This window comes from Stegostoma tigrinum, chromosome 27 (assembly GCF_030684315.1).
Source record: "Stegostoma tigrinum isolate sSteTig4 chromosome 27, sSteTig4.hap1, whole genome shotgun sequence".
NCBI classification, from domain to species: Eukaryota; Metazoa; Chordata; class Chondrichthyes; order Orectolobiformes; family Stegostomatidae; genus Stegostoma; species Stegostoma tigrinum.
In genome coordinates this window covers 42,831,289-42,848,573 of record NC_081380.1, presented here as the reverse complement: position 1 = coordinate 42,848,573, position 17,285 = coordinate 42,831,289, and the positions used below count along the sequence as shown (strand labels likewise).

Genomic DNA, 17,285 nt, shown 5'->3' with positions numbered 1-17,285 from the left:
CTCAACCAGCCCAGTTCGTCCCCTCCCCCCACTGCACCACACAACCAGCCCAGCTCTTCCCCCCCACCCACTGCATCCCAAAACCAGTCCAACCTGTCTCTGCCTCCCTAACCGGTTCTTCCTCTCACCCATCCCTTCCTCCCACCCCAAGCCGCACCCCCCGCTACCTACTAACCTCATCCCACCTCCTTGACCTGTCCGTCTTCCCTGGACTGACCTATCCCCTCCCTACCTCCCCACCTACACTCTCTCCACCTATCTTCTTTACTCTCCATCTTCGGTCCGCCTCCCCCTCTCTCCCTATTTATTCCAGTTCCCTCCCCCCATCCCCCTCTCTGATGAAGGGTCTAGGCCCGAAACGTCAGCTTTTGTGCTCCTGAGATGCTGCTTGGCCTGCTGTGTTCATCCAGCCTCACATTTTATTATCAGGGGAGGGGAATATGTCTGGTGGTGGTATCTCACTGGAGGTGGCAGAAATGGCATCTGATGAGCTTCTGGATGTGGATGCTGGTGGGATTGTAGGTAAGGATAAGGGGAATGCTATTGCTGTTGTGGGACAGAAAAGAGGGGATGAGGGCAGAAGTGTGGGAGGTGGGTCGGACCCGGTTGAGGACCCTGTCAACAACAATGCTTGGGAATCCTCGGCTGAAGATGGGGGACATTTCGGAGGCTCCCTTGTCGAAGTTGACTTAATTTAATCTTATGATATCAGTGGATATTAGTGGCCAATCCATCCCCAGAAACAGAAACAAAGGTGTTGAGGAAGGGAAGGGAGGAGTCAGAGATAGATCAGGTAAAAGTGAAGTCAGGGTGGAAATTGGAAGCAAAATTGATTAACTTTTCCAATTCTGGACAAGAGTGGAAAGCAGCACCAACAATATCATCAATATATCGGAGGAGCAGTTGTTGCTGGGAGCCGGAATAGAACTGCAACAAGAGATGTTCCAAGTACCCAACAAAGAGCGAGGCACAACAGGGGCCCATGCGGATGCCCATGGCCACCCCTCTGACCTGAAGAAATTTTTTTCTTTTTCTTTTGCAGTTCCTCAACTCTGCCCAAACACAGATGCTACACCTTTTGTCTTTATATCACTTCTTGCTATCAATTTAGTTTCATTTCTTACTAACAAGGCAATTCCACCTCCCCCCTCCCCCACCCCCCTGCCTGTCCTTTTCATAGGTGGTCTATCCTTAGATATTTAGTTCCCAGCCCTGATCATTTTGCAGACAGGTCTCTGTGACACCCACAACATCATAGCTCCCAATTTCAATGTGACCTACGAGCTCATTTAACTTGTCCTATACTGCATCCATTTGAGTACAACATCCTCAGTTGTGTGTTGACTGTCTCCTTCTCATAGTTGTACCTTTAGGTGCAGTGCCTGAAGTTAGATTTCTGACCGTTTCCACACTTTCTGTCCTATTACTTGTTCTGGAAACTTTAACCTCCGCTGATCTCACCACTCTTTCCATAATCTTCCAAACAACAGAACCCACCCTCCTGATATTTAGTTTGAATCCCTAACCACAGCACTTGTTGTACTATTTGCTGGGTCTCTAGTCCCAGCATGATTCAAGTGGAGCCTGTCCCCCCGGAGCAGCTTCCTCCTTCCCCCATACAGATATCCTTGTCCCATGAATTCAAACCTGTTTCTCTCATACCAATCTTTGAACCAAATATTCACCTCTTTGTTCTTGTTGACCTTGCGCCAATTTGCTCGTGGCTCAAGTAGTAATCCAGAGATTACCACCTTTTTGGTTCTGCTTTCTAATTTAGCCCATAGTTGCATATTCCCTCAGCAGAACCTCTTTCCTCTTTCTACCTATATTGTGGGTACCTACTTGTAATTGTAGGTAATTGTAAAAGAAATTGAGTTTTTCACCATTTTCAACCAACGCCTATGAGTCAAGCCACCACTTCTTAGTAATGGTACTCTGAAAACTGACAAAAATGACAAAGATTTAAACAAATATACATGTTATTACTCACTAGTATTGCACATTGGACCTGGCTTTTCACAGGGAACAAAATTCCCAAAGGCACTGAAATTATTATTGTAAAATAACTATTGACACTGACTGGCACTCTGATACACTATTTAAATTGGTTGTTCAAGTCAAACCTTAGATGATAAGGAGACCAGAGATAATGGGAACTGCAGATGCTGGAGATTCCAAGATAATAAAATGTGAGGCTGGATGAACACAGCAGGCCAAGCAGCATCTCAGGAGCACAAAAGCTGACGTTTCGGGCCTAGACCCTTCATCAGAGCCTCTGATGAAGGGTCTAGGCCCGAAACGTCAGCTTTTGTGCTCCTGAGATGCTGCTTGGCCTGCTGTGTTCATCCAGCCTCACATTTTATGATAAGGAGACCACTTTTTTTTCCCAGTTTTTTTTTGGGGACTATAAATGGAAGTGGCTGTTGGACTACTATTAGGAAAACAGGAAAGTTTTGCAACTTGAAAGAAAAGTGTTCTATATTGTCAGTTGGCTTGATGGCTGTTTTGCCAACAGCATGAGTTCAATTCCCACACTGGCTCAAGTTGCCATGAAGAATCCTCCTTCTCAGCCTCTCCCTTTCCCAAAGGTGTAGGACTCTCAAGTTAAACCACCACCAGTCTCTCTCTAATGACAAAACAGCCCTATGTTCTGTCAACTTGAATATTTCCTTTGGTTAATTGTAAGCATTGTCATTGAAGATTCATTAAATATTATAAAGTTCCCACCATTATTAAACAAAATACTTTTAAACTTCCTGTGAACAATCTACTGAAGTTTGGCTTCACAAAAACATAAAACTGAAACATTCCTTAGATGACTAATAGTTATATGACATAATCCTTTCCATACAGTACTCACCAGTAAACTGAGTTGATCTGTATAGTTGCTGAAGTGCTTCTGTACATAAGGAATCCCCAGTAGTTGAAAAATGATCTGTCTTTGCTCAGGATCCTTCAAATGACCTTCAAGTTCATGAGCAAGAGCATGTTCCAATTTCTCACATACCTGAGGTCAACAAAATATAAAGCACAATAATGTTAAGTATGGAACAAAATTTTACACAGAACCATCTGCTTTAAAATCAATTACAATTTTTTTGCCCTCCAATTCTTTTGAGGTTGAGCAATATCTTCTCTTAGTTTTTAGTGTTCTGAGGAAGGGTCATCAGACCCAAAACATTAACTCTGTTTTTCCCTTCACAGATGCTGCCAGACCTACTGAGTTTCTCCAGCAACTTTGTTTTTGTTTTTGTTTTTGTTCCTGATTTACAGCATCCTTAGTTCTTTCAGTTTTTATTCTTTTTTAAAACTTAAGTTTTTGGAGCTTTGGTCTTTTGCACTGTCAAGAAACTGTGCAAATATCATGCCATGAGAAATCTCAAATCTGCATTTCACAGAACACAGAATGTATGCTTTTTTTACTGCACTCAAGGTGTAACAGGCCATACATCGCATTTTATTAGAGATGCAAAAAAAAAGAAAAAAAAAGAGGTAGACAGAAGCAAGATGAACAATTATCAAGGGTAGGTGGGAATGTGGAAAGAGATTACAATCAGATCAGCCACGATTTTATTGAATGGCGAAACAGGCTCAAGGGGCTGAATAGAATACTACTGATGCTCATTCACATGTCTAAGTGCTTTTATTCCTCCCAGTTAGGGTGCCTCTCTCATTTGTACTTACCTTGCAAATGACTGCTACAGATAGTCATTGACCCATTCCTCACATGAGGAAGAATGGTATCTTTAGTGGTGGGATAAAGGTAATGCCACAAGCTAAATTTTTTGTACAATTCATGGTGCTGCAAACTTAGGAGTCCTTTGCACCCATTGTGGTTCTTTGAAAGAGCTGTATAATTGTGTTAAACTCTCATACATGTTCCCTGCGAATTCTTATTGAACAAATATTGAATCATCTTTTGAAAATCACTATTGAATCTACCACCCTTTCAAGAAGTGCACTCCAGAACATTACAGTGCTCTGCACATAAGAATTTCTCCTGATCTCCCTTCTGATTTATCTACCAATCACAGTATCTTAAATCTTTGTCCTTTGGTTTCTAATCCTTCTGCCAGACCAATGGAAATAGTTTCATGTTATTTTCTTAATCAAAACTTACTGTAAATTTTAACAGCTCAAGTAGAACCATCGAGATTTACTGATGGAACAGCTACATAGAACTGTGACAAAATAATGCAAACTCTTCTTCCGAGGCCTCCCTCTATCTGCTACTAACCCCAAAGCAGGAAATTGGTAGAACCCCTACTGAATTTCCAGGTGGATATTTATCTAATCCCAATTGCTCTTGGAGAGGTGATCACAGTGAATTGCTTTCTTGAACCGCTAGAGGTACATCCATAGTGCTGTCAGGAAAGGATTTCCAGGCACTATTTAGCTTTTGCACAATGACAACACCCAAAATATTGACAAGGGGAATTCAGCTATGATAATACTACTGAATGTCAAAAGGAGATGGCTGAATCCTCTCTTGTTGAAGTTGCTCATTGTACAGCAACAAGGTGAGTAATGACAATGATTTCCTGCAACTTTGCTTATAGGAAATTGGATGACATATTGGTTTATAAGAGTGATATAGCCTGTAGTGCACAATCTATTAATGCTCTGCTGCTGAGGAGTGGCAATACTTACACCTAAGGGTTGTCTGTTGATGGGTATTCAGATTAGAAGGTACAATAAACATCTGGCTACAGGTCGGAATGAAACATCTGAAAGTGACTGCTTTCTTATTTTAAAAAAAAAATTTTGAAGCTTTCTAAGGGATGCATTCAGGCTTTGCATAGCTAGGTAGATCAATACATGAAGGGAGATATTCCCAGATGTACCGCCACTTACACCAGATTGCCCGGGAACAGCAAATTATTAGGAAGTCCATGAGACAGCACGACTGTAAGACACCCATCAGATTTTCCTCCATTTAAGTTATATTTCCTTACATGCAAGTGCTCTAATTGATAGGCTATTCCAGAATTCACCATACATCCTGATGTAAATCCAAGGAATTTCTCCATATGACCAAATACTCCACAGATGCTTTGTACAGATTTATGAATTGTGAAATCCAGATAACGTGCTCACCTTGTGCCATGGTTTCCCAGGTAATAATGTTGCTTGGAGACTAGAGTCCAGCCAATCCACATTGAAAGGATGGTAATTCATGGTAAACCCTGGATGAATTTCAGAGTTTCTTGAGATATTGAACTACTATAATTGATGTGTAAAAGTCCAAACTGCAATTAAACAATAACCTGTTGACAAGTTCGTCTAGTTTTGTGAAATGTTATGCAGTAGGCCTTTGAAATAAATGACACTTTGGAAACAGTGTCAACATAATACAAAAATTTGGAAAAGTCACTTGAAACTATTTTATACATAGCTCATTTTTGGCTTAGGTACTTACTTTCAGAATACCTCCCTATTGAGGTATTCTTGACAAATGGTCACTTGTCATGTGCAATGTGTGACAGTACAAACTGACAGGCTTTTTAACCTACAAGGGTATCACCGCCAAAGCTGAACTTGCTTTTGCCCAACACTCACATGAGAATTTCATTGGGTCACAAACTTCTCCCCTGGGATCACAGGTGTACTAAGGAAATGGTTCAACAAACAATAATAACTTGTACTTATGTAACACCTCTAAGACATACAAAACACCACTGAGACACATAAAGATATATTAGTACATACAAGCTTGAAGGAACATGTTAAAAGAAAGAATCATAATGAGGTTTAGGGAGGGAATGCTAGAGTTTAGCACATAGGCAGCTGAAGGTATTGTGCCAATGGTGGAGTGATGAGAATCCAGGATCTGCAAAAGGGGACAATCGGAGGTTTGCACAGAAATTAGAGAGTTGTACTGTGAACTGGAAGCATTGATGTTTCCTTGCTGAGCTTTCATTCTACTATGGGTATTGCCCAAACAAAGCTCCTTGTGCATAGGCTTAATATTGCGTGTCAACAATATGGTTAATGACCAAGCTTTTCTGGAACCAAATGCTAGGATACAGGAACACAGTCTGCTCGCACCTAGCTTCCCTAGCCTCCCTATCTATCTGTTGCCCACGGCTCCCTGATCGACCCAGGTTAACCCCAATCAAGGACATCATAGTCAATGAAATCCACCTGGTTCCAGTAACTACAGTTCACCTTTGGAAAACTCTCTTCCACCTTCCCCATGACAAGAATACCTGCGACTTAAACAAGGGCTGCATTTACCAGATGAGACGAAAATATAGATTAAAGACTAGGAAGGCAGATCATGGAGGTCATAACAACTCACTATGCTAAACTATTTATGAAATATTAGAAGCCAAAGCTACGAATTAAATATTTACCGGTCCACAGCGCACTGTTAAACCCGTTACTACAGTAACAGAGCATATCGAACGTCACCACGTCAGCGGACGGTTGGCCTTTCAAAGAAAAGTCAAATATTTTTCTGAATTACACAGAAAATGAGGGTGTGTTTATAAAAACGCGTTACTTATGCCTCGCCCTGTCCCAATTTCAATTTTAGAAATATATAATTGGAGACGGTAAAAATGTGACCTCTCACCTATGACCTCTTCCGGAGTCGGTTTGTGACATTGGCTGGGGAAATGGCAGTTTGAAGGTTGGGGGTGGGGGGGAAGGTGGCGAATTGTGAGGGGAGGTGATGCTGGACTTCTTCCAGCATGAAACACCGGCCTCAAAATGACAGGTAAATACCCATAACTCATTCTTACAGAAATACCCGCGGCTAATGTGGATAGACCTGTAGATTTTTCTTTTTTTCCCCCCTCAACAAATAACCTGTTGAGACCTACTTGCTTTACTTTCAGCTGTAGTTGTTGATAAGGGATTTCAATGTTTTTCTTTTACTTGTGAATGATGTTTCGAAGTCCTATGTGTTTCTTCCCTCCCCAAAATGCAAACGCCTTGTGTTTATAGCAAGCAATTAATCTTCTCAAAACCCTTTAAAATGCTGCAAAGCGATTAACTATTATTGAAGTGCCACTATTGTTATGAAGTGAAATCTGACAGCCAAGTTGCGCTAACAAACTCCCTTCCACATAACAACTGCCATAGATGAAAAGCGGATTTTTTTGGGGGGGTTAGAATGGTTCAGCAACAATTTTTTTAGTTAGCACTTGGAATACGTTCTTGTCCATTTAAACTGATGAACGAAGTTTTTGGGACCGTTCTCTGGGTCACCTTGGTCCACTCCTTCTTCAACCCATGCACCTTCCCATGCAATTGCAGAAAATGCAACACCTCCCTGTTTATTACCTCCCTCCTCACTATCCAAGGTCCCAGATGTAGCTGCTAGGTGAAGTGATTTACTTGCACTTCACTCAATCTAGTCTACTGTATTCACTGCTCATGATGTGGTCTGCTTTGCAGTAGGGAACTGAAACACAGGTTGGGAGACTACTTTATTGAAAACCTATATTTTGTCTGCAAAAAAAAATGACCCTGAGCTTCTTGGAGATATCAAGGACTGCGGATGCTGAAAGTCAGAATCGATAAGATGTGGGGCTGGAGAAGCACAACAGGTCACACAGCATCTGAGGAGTGGGAAAGTTCACATTTTGGGTTAGGACCCTTCATCAGGGCAGATTTTCTTGCCCCCCCCCCCCAGGTGCTGTCTGACCTGCTGTGCTCCTCCAGCTCCACGTTCTATCCACCCTGAGCTTCCGTTGCCTGCCAGTTCCACACACCACTGAGTTCCCTGGCCAGCGTCTCTGTCACAGGCTTGCTGCAGTGCTCCAGTGAAGTTCAGCACAAGTTGGAAGAAGAATATCTCACTTGCTGCTTGGCGACCCTACAACTTCCTGGACTCAATGTAGAGTTCAATAATTTTAGGGCTTGAACATTTTCTTCTGTATCCTTACCCCAACCCCAACCCCCACTCACCAGAACTTGTCATGATGTAGGCTGTTATCGCAAATAACCCATTGTCAGCCACTATTGGTCCTTATTAGCAACTATTGATTCTCCCAGGCTGATCTTTACCCATTATGCTGCTTGGCCTGCTGTGTTCATCCAGCTCTACACCTCGTTATCTGCCCAATTGTTTACCCTACCTCTCTCGGGGCTGCATCGCCACCTATTGGTGACTATCCAAACCCTGCCTTTCCATCGTCAGCATATATACCAAACTTTTCCTCAGTAAAATCAGTTCTGAAGAAAGGTTACTGAACCCAAAATGTTAACTCTGCTTTCTTTCCACAGATGCTGCTAGATCTGCTGAGTTTTTCCAGCCATTATTGTTATTGTTTTGGATTTCCAGTATTTGCAGTTATTTTTTCTTAATATAAGTTTGTTGCTTACTGCCTTTATTGCAACAACAGCACATCTGACATTTCAGCACTCTGTCAGCGAAATTGTGAGATTGACAGTGGGTCTTGTTTTGAATCAAATTTTGCATAGTAATTCAAGGTCCTGTGTATTCTCTCAGATGGATGCAAGAGATCCTTAGCATTATTTTGAAGGGAAAGTGGTGTAGTTATCCCCAGTGTACTGATAAATATTTATCCTTCAAGCGGCACTACCGAAGCAGATATCTGATCATTTATCTCATTGCTGTCTGCAGCAGCTTCCTATTGACATGGATGGTTTCTGTGTTTCCTACATCATAAAAATGACCTGTACTTTAAAAATATTTCATTGCCGGTTAAGAAGCTTTAGAGGAATTGTGATGAGGAGAGGTGCTGTAGCACTACCCTTTTGTCTGAATCGGTTGAATAAATTACTCTCTCAGCCAACATTGCTAAAAGCCGAATGATGTATTCCAGAAGAATGTCTTAATGTTTCCCCCTCAAAGAAGAATGCTTGAATACAATAATGATTTTGTATCTACCAAGCAGCTCTCAGATTATTTTGCAAGAGCTATTACTAGATTACAGGTTCCCAACAAATATAGATAGTAACTTTGCAAAATGCATACAAATATAACTATGAAACATTATAACCAGAACCAAGTGAGATGGACACATACAAAGTAGTCTCTTGTTTTTCTGTGTGACTGCAATCAAGGTAAGGCACTCCTGTATTGTTTCCATCTCCTAGAAGCCGAATGCTAGCTTAGGTGAGAAGGGACTGTGCACTTGTCCTTTTAGCAGCAGAAAGGATATTAAAGAGGCTAACTTGGCCAAAATACCTCCTCTGAGATAAAATGTCAATTGATTTCTAGTGTTGGAGCTAATGCACTGTTTTGATGTTTAATGTTGTAGGAGACATTCAGGTCAGAGCTTTGGAGGACTTCATAAATCAGGAACTTTGAACAGCCAAGCAGGAAGGGGATCTGAAAAGCAGAAAGAATTTGTCACTATGCATACAGGCATCAGCCATCACCACATGTCACCATTAAATGGAGTTGTAGGCGAAAGCATGGATTCACATCCTGCTTTATTTGTTGGGACTCCAGAAAGCGTGCCACGTCCTTCCAAAGACGAAGTTCAAATTCAGGTGGAAGCATCTGAAGGCCAGGACAACAGATCTGGGGCAGATACCCAGCGTTCAAACTCTTCTCATTCACATGGTCACTCACGTTCTCATCCCAGATCAGAGGGTCCTGCTGGAGAAAGGTCTGAACTAGATGACAGGGAATCCTCCAGCTCAGTTTCAGAACTTCGGTACATCTTTCTGTGGCTTCAGAAGAGTCTCCCATATATTCTTATCATTTGTGCCAAACTGGTTTTCCAGCATGCTCTAGGTATGAGAAACATTTCAGAATTTTGGCTTAGTAGAGGGTATTCTTATGAATTGCAGATGACTTTGAAATTTTTTATTCAGCTGTCAGATTCTGAATTTGTTTTCTGGTCTTCTGTGTTGGGAGACGAGGCAAATGACACTCTGAGATGTTTCAGGGCTCATATGGTATTTAAAAAGTTAGACATGTTCTCAGAGTCTGTCGTAGTGCACACCTGACAATTTTCTGGCTGGAGTGTGTTCAGTGTGGAATGCCATCAGTCAAGTGATGGAAGGTGTTGTCAACAGTGCCATCAAGCAGCATTTGCTTAGCATGATCTGCTTCATGACACTCAATTTGGATTGTGCTAGAGAGTCCCTCATCTCCTGACCCATTACGGCCTTGGTTTAATCTTGGATAAAAGAACTAAATTCCAGATACTGTGAAAGTTATTGCCCTTAACATCAAGGCTCCACTTGGATAAGTGTGATGTGGAGGAGTCCTAGCAAAACTAGAGTTAATGGGAATATTGGAAATCAGTCACCTTGGCTCCAATAAATCTCTGTAAAGTTCCTCAAAATTGTGTTCTAGGCCCAACCAACTTCAGCTGTTTGACCTCTCCACTTCATATGGTCGAGTGGGAGCGTTTGCCGATGATTGCAGAATGTTCATCACCACTTAGGATTCCTCAGATACTGAAGCAATCCATGTCCAAATGTAATAAGATCTGGTTCCTGCAAGTAACTCTACCTCTTGACTGCCCAAAGCGCCTCCTTCATCCACAAGACACAAGTAAGGAGTGTGTTGGAATATTCCCCATTTAACTGGATGATTGCAACTCAAAGCTCAACATCATCTGGACACGCAGACTGCTTGATTCACACAACATCGATAAACGTTCACTCCCTCCGTCCATAAATGCTCAGTAGCAGCAGTGTGTGCCATTTACGTGATGCACTGCAGCAATTCATCAGGGCTACTTAGACAGCACCTTCCAAACCTACAACTGCTATCTAGAATGACAAAGGCAGCAGATATATGGGAATACCACCTGCAAGTTCTCCAAGCCACTTGCCCCTGACCAGGATATACATTGTTGCTCTGTTAGTGTTGCTGGGTGAAAATCTTGGAACTCTCATCCCCCACTAATGGCATTGTGTATATGCCCACACCAAGTGACTGCAGCAATTCGAGAAAGCAGTTCACCACCACCTTGTCAAGGGCAAACGGAGAGACCATAAAGGCTTGTTGCCCAGATCCCATGGATGAATTTTTTTAATATATAAAATTAAGCTGAGCAGACCAGAAAGAAATTCCCATTCCAGTTTCCCCATGATATGGTTCCCATGCTGAGTAATAGAATTCATGCTTGTCCATATACACACTAATTTTCTAGTTAGTGTACCTCTTTGTGATGTTTCACGATTAAATAGCCTTCCTGCTCTTTAGCTCTGTACTTGAAGGGTGTCCATTTCAATGATACAATAGTATAGAAGACACCTGGAGCTGCATATTAGGTCAAATTGATGTCCTCAAGAGGAGAGGGGAGCAAACTGAGGTGGGGGGAAAGCCCAGAAATATTTGTAAAACAGTCCTTTGCAGCATATGTTTTGAAGATGTGCAGTTATCTAGTCCAGCATCCTTTGTTAGAGGAAGATACTTTTAAAATTGAAAAATCCTTCTTTTATCTTCCCTTTTCTGCTTTAAGCCAGTTACACCTACTTGGGCTTTTGTGTTACTTGTCACACATGGAACATTTCAAAATCATTAAGTGTAGCAATCAGTCCTGTTTACATGTGGAATAACAACTCCTCACTGGAAGCACTGAGGTTCCTGTTAGAAGTAATGTATTCTTATTTTCCTTTATCATTTTACCATTTGTTTTGGCACCGGATGTTTTCTGGTATATTTGCAAATGGTTTCTTGTTGCGTATGAATCCAGGCACGATTCTGCCCTATGTGAACAGTCACAGTCTTTCATTTTTGAGCAAGGAATCAATTCTGATGAAACCTCTGTTAGGTAGAGATTAAGACACAAGACCTTTCTCTTCCTAGCAGATGTTAAGAATGGAAAGCCTAACCCCCGGCTGGTTTCTCCCCTCCGTAATGATTTTCTGATCTGCTGATATTCCTATTCCCTACACAATCAATAAATTTTAAAGAGCTGAATTTTTGCATGGCAGTTAACTTGAACATTGCTGAAATAGACATGTTTTGATAAAGCTTTTTATCTTGAAGTTGTCAGGATAATTCGCAAGAATGTCAATTCAAAGGGCAAACCAACATTAATACTGCATGAGAGGAGCTTACACATTGGTAGATGTGTTACCATCAGAATGCACCAGTTTCTGTTTGCACGAGTATACAAGTACAGAAAATATTATAGAAGGCAAGTAGAATTTTGGCATTTTGCTGAAGGGATAGAGTATAAAAATAGGGAAGGTTTCCTGCAACTGTGTGAGGTATCAATGAAACTGTACCTGAAACATTGTGCAAAATTTGATCCCAATACTTGAGGAGGGATGTAGTCGCATTGGAGACAGTTTGGATGAGGTTCACTAGATTTCAGAGATGAGGGGTTGCTTATGAAGAGAGCTTAGAAAAATGAGAGGAGATCTAAAGAGGATTGACAAAGTAGGCACAAGAAGAATGTTTCCTTGTGGGGCAATCTAGCTGGAGAGGTAGTAGGAACTGCTGATGCTGGAGAATCTGAGATAACACAGTGTGAAGCTGGATGAACACAGCAGGCCAAGCAGCATCAGAGGAGCAGGGAAGCTTGACGCTTCGGGTCAGGACCCTTCTTCAGAAAATTGATGGAGAGGTCATTGCTTTAGGATAAAAGGTAGCAGATTTAAAGCAGATGAGTAGAAATTACTTCTCTACGGGTTGTGAATCTACAGAATTCACTGCCCCAAAATGTGGTGGTTCCTAGGGTATTGAGTAAATTTAAAGAGGAGATTGACAGATTTTTTTTAATGAAAAATGGGTTGAAGGGTTATGGAGAGTGTGCAAGAATGGAGAGTCGAGGCTGAAATAAGATCTGCCATGATTGTATTAAACGGTGGAGCAGACTTATGAGTGAATTGCTTAATTTTGCTCCTACATGTTCTCATGTTCACAGTTAATTGTCAGGCTTTGTTTAAATTTTAAGCATGTTGACTTTGATCAGGACAGTGCTCTGAAAGTTGAACCAACAAGTGGTAGTCACCTGTTTTGTTGAGTTGAAACGGGCACAATATGCATACATGTTCTTTCTGTCTGCAAAGAAAACTGCTTGTAGCTTCAAGTGTATGCAAGTGAACCACACTGCTCGTCCAGTTGACTCACCCTAAATTGGTAGTATTTTGAACACAGAATTATCTAGCAACTGTTGTCCAGCGACAGAATCACATCTAACTTTGAACACCTATATTGTGAGTCTTGCAAGTGTAGCTGGTTGAATATAATCAGTACATTTTTTTTTGTTGTGAACAGTCAAAGAGATGCTGTATTGTACGATCTTCCAAATTTTGGAATGTATAGCCAACATCACTCATTGCTATTACATTGTAGCAGCATTGAATAGCTAGCTACACCTGTGGCTCAAACTTTTAAGATGCATTGCTCTTCCAAGTTAATTTGAAGTAGATGGGACACTTTCAAGGACCAAGTGTGATCATCTTGGAGTCTTCCATAGTTTGGAAGTGAAATTAATGATGCCACTAAACACATAATAAATCTCTCTGCAAAGAGACATTTGCTGAGTTCAGAGACCTCCACTCGTGGCTATGCCACCACGAGCCCAGTGTCCGCTGAAGGTGGTGAATCATTGAAGGTGTGTCTAGCTGACTTAGCTTATTGCACAATTCTAAACGACTTATCTGATTTCCATTTGCAATGTGAATATTTGGCAGCATTGCAAAGCCTCAAGGCCAGCTTGGAATAGCTATCCTTAACAAGCATGATTGTATCAACAAATTGTGTGTCATGACTAGTCCTGTCGTTTGCAGACAAAAAGAACATGTACTTGTATTGTGAGATAACAAAGTGTGGAGCTGGATGAACACAGCAGGCCAAGCAACATCTTAGCACAAAAGCTGACGTTTCGGGCCTAGACCCTTCGTCAGAAAAGGCCGATGAAGGGTCCAGGCCTGAAACATCAGCTTTTGTGCTCCTAAGATGCTGCTTGGCCTGCTGTGTTCATCCAGCTCCACACTTTGTAACCTCAGATTCTTCAGTATCTGCCGTTCCCATTATATCATGTACTTGTATTGTGCCTGTTTCAAATAAATAAAATAGGTGACGGCAATTCATTGGTTCATTTCTCAGGACCAATCAAATTTAACAAACTTGCTTTAAAATTTAAACAAAATCTGTCAGTTAACTGTCATTCATCATTTAATTAGTGCATTTGAATTCTACATGGCAATGCCTTAACCAATCAAAGTTCACTTGCCAGCTATTAGAAATTTTTCTCTCAATCAGTATAAATGGATAGAGCAGGGTCAGGAATGGATGTTGCAGGTTCCAGGGTTTAGATCTTTCATTAAGTCGGGGAAGGTGTGGCTTTGTTGGTCAAGGACAGTATAACGGTGGCTGAAAGAACTTTAGATGAGGACTCGTCTACTGAGGTGGTATGGGCTGAGGTTGCCGAGGAAGGTTTATCGACTGAGTCAGTATGGGTGGAAGTTAGGAACAGCAAGGGATCAGTCACCTCATTGGGGGTTTTCTACAGACCCCCAAATAGCAGTAGGGAGATTGAAGGACTCATAGGCCAGCAGATTGTTGAAAAGTGCAAACGTAGCAAACTTAGGTATACAAGATAATGAGAGGCATAGATAGAGTTGATAGGCAGAGACTATTTCCCAGGGCAGAAATGGCTAGCACGAGGGGTCATAGTTTTAAGCTGGTTGGTGGAAAGTATAGAGGGGATGTCAGAGGCGGGTTCTTTACACAGAGAGTTGTGAGAGCATGGAATGCGTTGCCAGCAGCAGTTGTGGAAGCAAGGTCATTGGGGTCATTTAAGAGACTGCTGGACATGCATATGGTCACAGAAATTTGAGGGTGCATACATGAGGACCAATGGTCGGCACAACATTGTGGGCTGAAGGGCCTGTTCTGTGCTGTACTGTTCTATGTAGCAGGGTTGTTGTTATGGGTGATTTCAACTTGCCCAATATTGATTGGAACCTCGTTAGAGCAGGTGGTTTGGATGGAGCCATTTTTGTCAGATGTGTTCAGGAGGGTTTCCTTACTCAGTATGTGGACAGGCCGACTAGGGGGGAAGGCCATTTTGGATTTGGTGCTCGGCAATGAGCCTGGACAGTTGTCAGATCTCGTGGTGGGAGAACACTTTGGTGACAGTGACCACAACAGCCTCACATTTACCATAGCCATGGAAAGGGAAAGGAGCAGTTACCAGGGGAAGATATTTAACTGGGGAAAAGGAAACTATGACACTATCAGGCAGGAGTTGGGAAGTACAGATTGGGAGCAATTGTTTCACAGAAAGGGCACAACGGACATGTGGAGACTGTGTTTAAGGAGCAGTTGTTGCGAGTGATGTATAAATTTGTTCGTCTGAGACAGGTTAGAAGGGGTAAGATTAAGGAGCCTTGGATGACAGGAACAGAGGTGTTTCTCGTCAAAAAGAAAAAGGCAGCTTACGTAAGGTGGAGGAAGCAAGGGTCTAGCACAGCTTTAGAGGATTACAGGCTTGCTCGGAAGGAGCTCAAAAGTGGACTGAGGGCGGCCAGGAGGGGGCTTGAAAAAGGCTTGGCAGGAAGGATTAGGGAGAACCTGAAGGCATTTTACTCATACGTGAGGAATAAGAGAATGATCAGGGAGAAGGTAGGGCCGATCAGGGATAGCATAGGGAACTTGTGCGTGGAGTCTGAGCAGATAGGGGAAGCCCTAAATGAGTTTTTCGCTTTGTTTTTCACTAAGGAAAGGGACCTTGTTGTGAATGAGAATTTTGAGGAGCAGGAAAACAGGCATAAACAGATCAAGATTGAGGAAGTTGATGTGCTGGAAATTTTGGCAAACATTAAGATTGATAAGTCCCCAGGGCCAGACCAGATTTATCCTAGGTTGCTCCGGGAAGCGAGAAAGGAGGTTGCTCAGCCGCTGGCGAAGATCTTTGCTTCCTCACTCTCCACGGGAGTCGTACCGGAAGATTGGAGGGAGGCAAATGTTGTTCCTCCTTTCAAGAAAGGGAATAGGGAAATCCCTGGAAATTACAGACCAGTCAGTCTTACGTCTGTGGTCAGTGAGGTTTTGGAAAGAATTCTGAGAGATAGGATTTATGACTATTTGGAAAAGCATAGCGTGATTAAAGGGAGTCAGCATGGCTTTGTGAGGGGCAGGTCATGCCTTACAAATCTTAAGTTCTTTGACGAAGTCACGAGACAGGTTGTCGGGGATCGAGCAGTAGATGTGGTGTTCATGGGCTTCAGCAAGGCATTTGATTAAGGTTCCCCACGGCAGGCTCATTCATAAAGTCAGGAGGTATGGGATACAGGGTGATTTGGCTGTCTGGATTCAGAATTGGTTGGCTGACAGGCAGAGAGTGGTTGTAGATGGTAAATATTCTACCTGGAGGTCAGTGCTGAGTGGTGTCCCACAGGGCTCTGTTCTTGGGCCTCTGCTCTTTGTAGTTTTTATAAATGATTTGGATGAGGAGGTTAAGGGCTGGGTTAGTATGTTTGCTGATGACACAAAGGTTGGAGGTGCCATTGATAGTATCGAGGGCTATTGCAGGCTTCAGCGAGACATTGACAGAATGCAGAGCTGGGCTGAGAAATGGCAGATGGAGTTCAACCTGGATAAATGCGAAGTGATGCATTTTGGAAGGTCAAACTTAAATGCTGAATATAGGATTAAAGGCAGGATTCTCTGCAGTGTGGAGGAACAGCGGGATCTTGGTGTTCAAGTGCATAGTTCCCTCAAAGTTGCCACCCAAATGGATAAGGTTGTTAAGAAAGCATATGGTGTTTTGGCTTTCATGAACAGGGGGATCAAGTTTAATAGCCGCGAGGTTATGCTGCAGCTCTACAAAACCCTGGTGAGATCACACTTGGAATATTGTGTCCAGTTCTGGTCACCCTATTATAGGGAAAGATGTGGAGGCTTTGGAGAGGGTACAAAGGAGGTTTACCAGGATGCTGCCTGGACTGGAGGGCTTGTCTTAGGAGAGGTTGACTGAGCTCGGACTTTTCTCTCTGGAGAGAAGGAGGAAGAGAGGTGACCTGATCGAGGTATACAAGGTAATGAGAGGCACGTATAGAGTCGATAGCCAGAGACTTTTCCCCAGGGCAGGATTGACTGCCACGAGGGGTCATAGTTTTAAGATGTTAGGAGGAAGGTATAGAGGAGACATCAGAGGGAGGGTCTTCACCCAGAGTTGTGAGTGCATGGAATACTTTGCCAGTGGAAGTCGTGGAAGCAGAGTCATTAGTGACATTTAAGCGACTGCTGGACATGCACATGGACAACAGTGACTTGAGGGGAGTATAGGTTAGGTTATTTTATTTTTGGATTAGGATTATTCCATGGCACAACTTTGTGGGCCGAAGGGCCTGGACTGTGTTGTACTGTTCTAAATGTTGGTTGA

General features: G+C 42.5%; 2 protein-coding genes across 11 annotated transcripts in view; one reads left to right on the top strand and one right to left on the bottom strand.

Moving 5' to 3' along the window:
* The window catches only part of LOC125464605 (uncharacterized), a 117,802-nt gene extending 111,375 nt beyond the window's left edge, over nt 1-6,427 (bottom strand). For 9 of the 10 annotated variants that reach the window (XR_007250055.2, XM_048557192.2, XM_048557195.2 and 6 more), the window contains exons 1-3: nt 6,357-6,427; nt 5,098-5,186; nt 2,861-3,007 (exon numbers count right to left, since the gene is read on the bottom strand). Coding sequence is in view for 9 of the 10 variants with exons in the window: in XM_048557192.2 (XP_048413149.2) it covers nt 2,861-3,007; nt 5,098-5,186; nt 6,357-6,402 (282 nt within the window). In the remaining variant the exon portion in view is untranslated. Of the gene's footprint in view, nt 1-2,860; nt 3,008-5,097; nt 5,250-6,356 lie in introns of all 10 variants that reach the window. The other variant, XM_059655411.1, reaches the window with a different exon arrangement.
* A 181-nt stretch (nt 6,428-6,608) lies between these two features.
* rnft1 (ring finger protein, transmembrane 1) overlaps nt 6,609-17,285 on the top strand; it is a 37,668-nt gene continuing 26,991 nt past the window's right edge. Inside the window, exons 1-2 of the mRNA XM_048557033.2 lie at nt 6,609-6,721; nt 9,237-9,718. Of these exons, the coding sequence (XP_048412990.2) occupies nt 6,696-6,721; nt 9,237-9,718 (508 nt within the window). The 5' untranslated portion in view covers nt 6,609-6,695. The remainder of the gene's footprint in view (nt 6,722-9,236; nt 9,719-17,285) is intronic.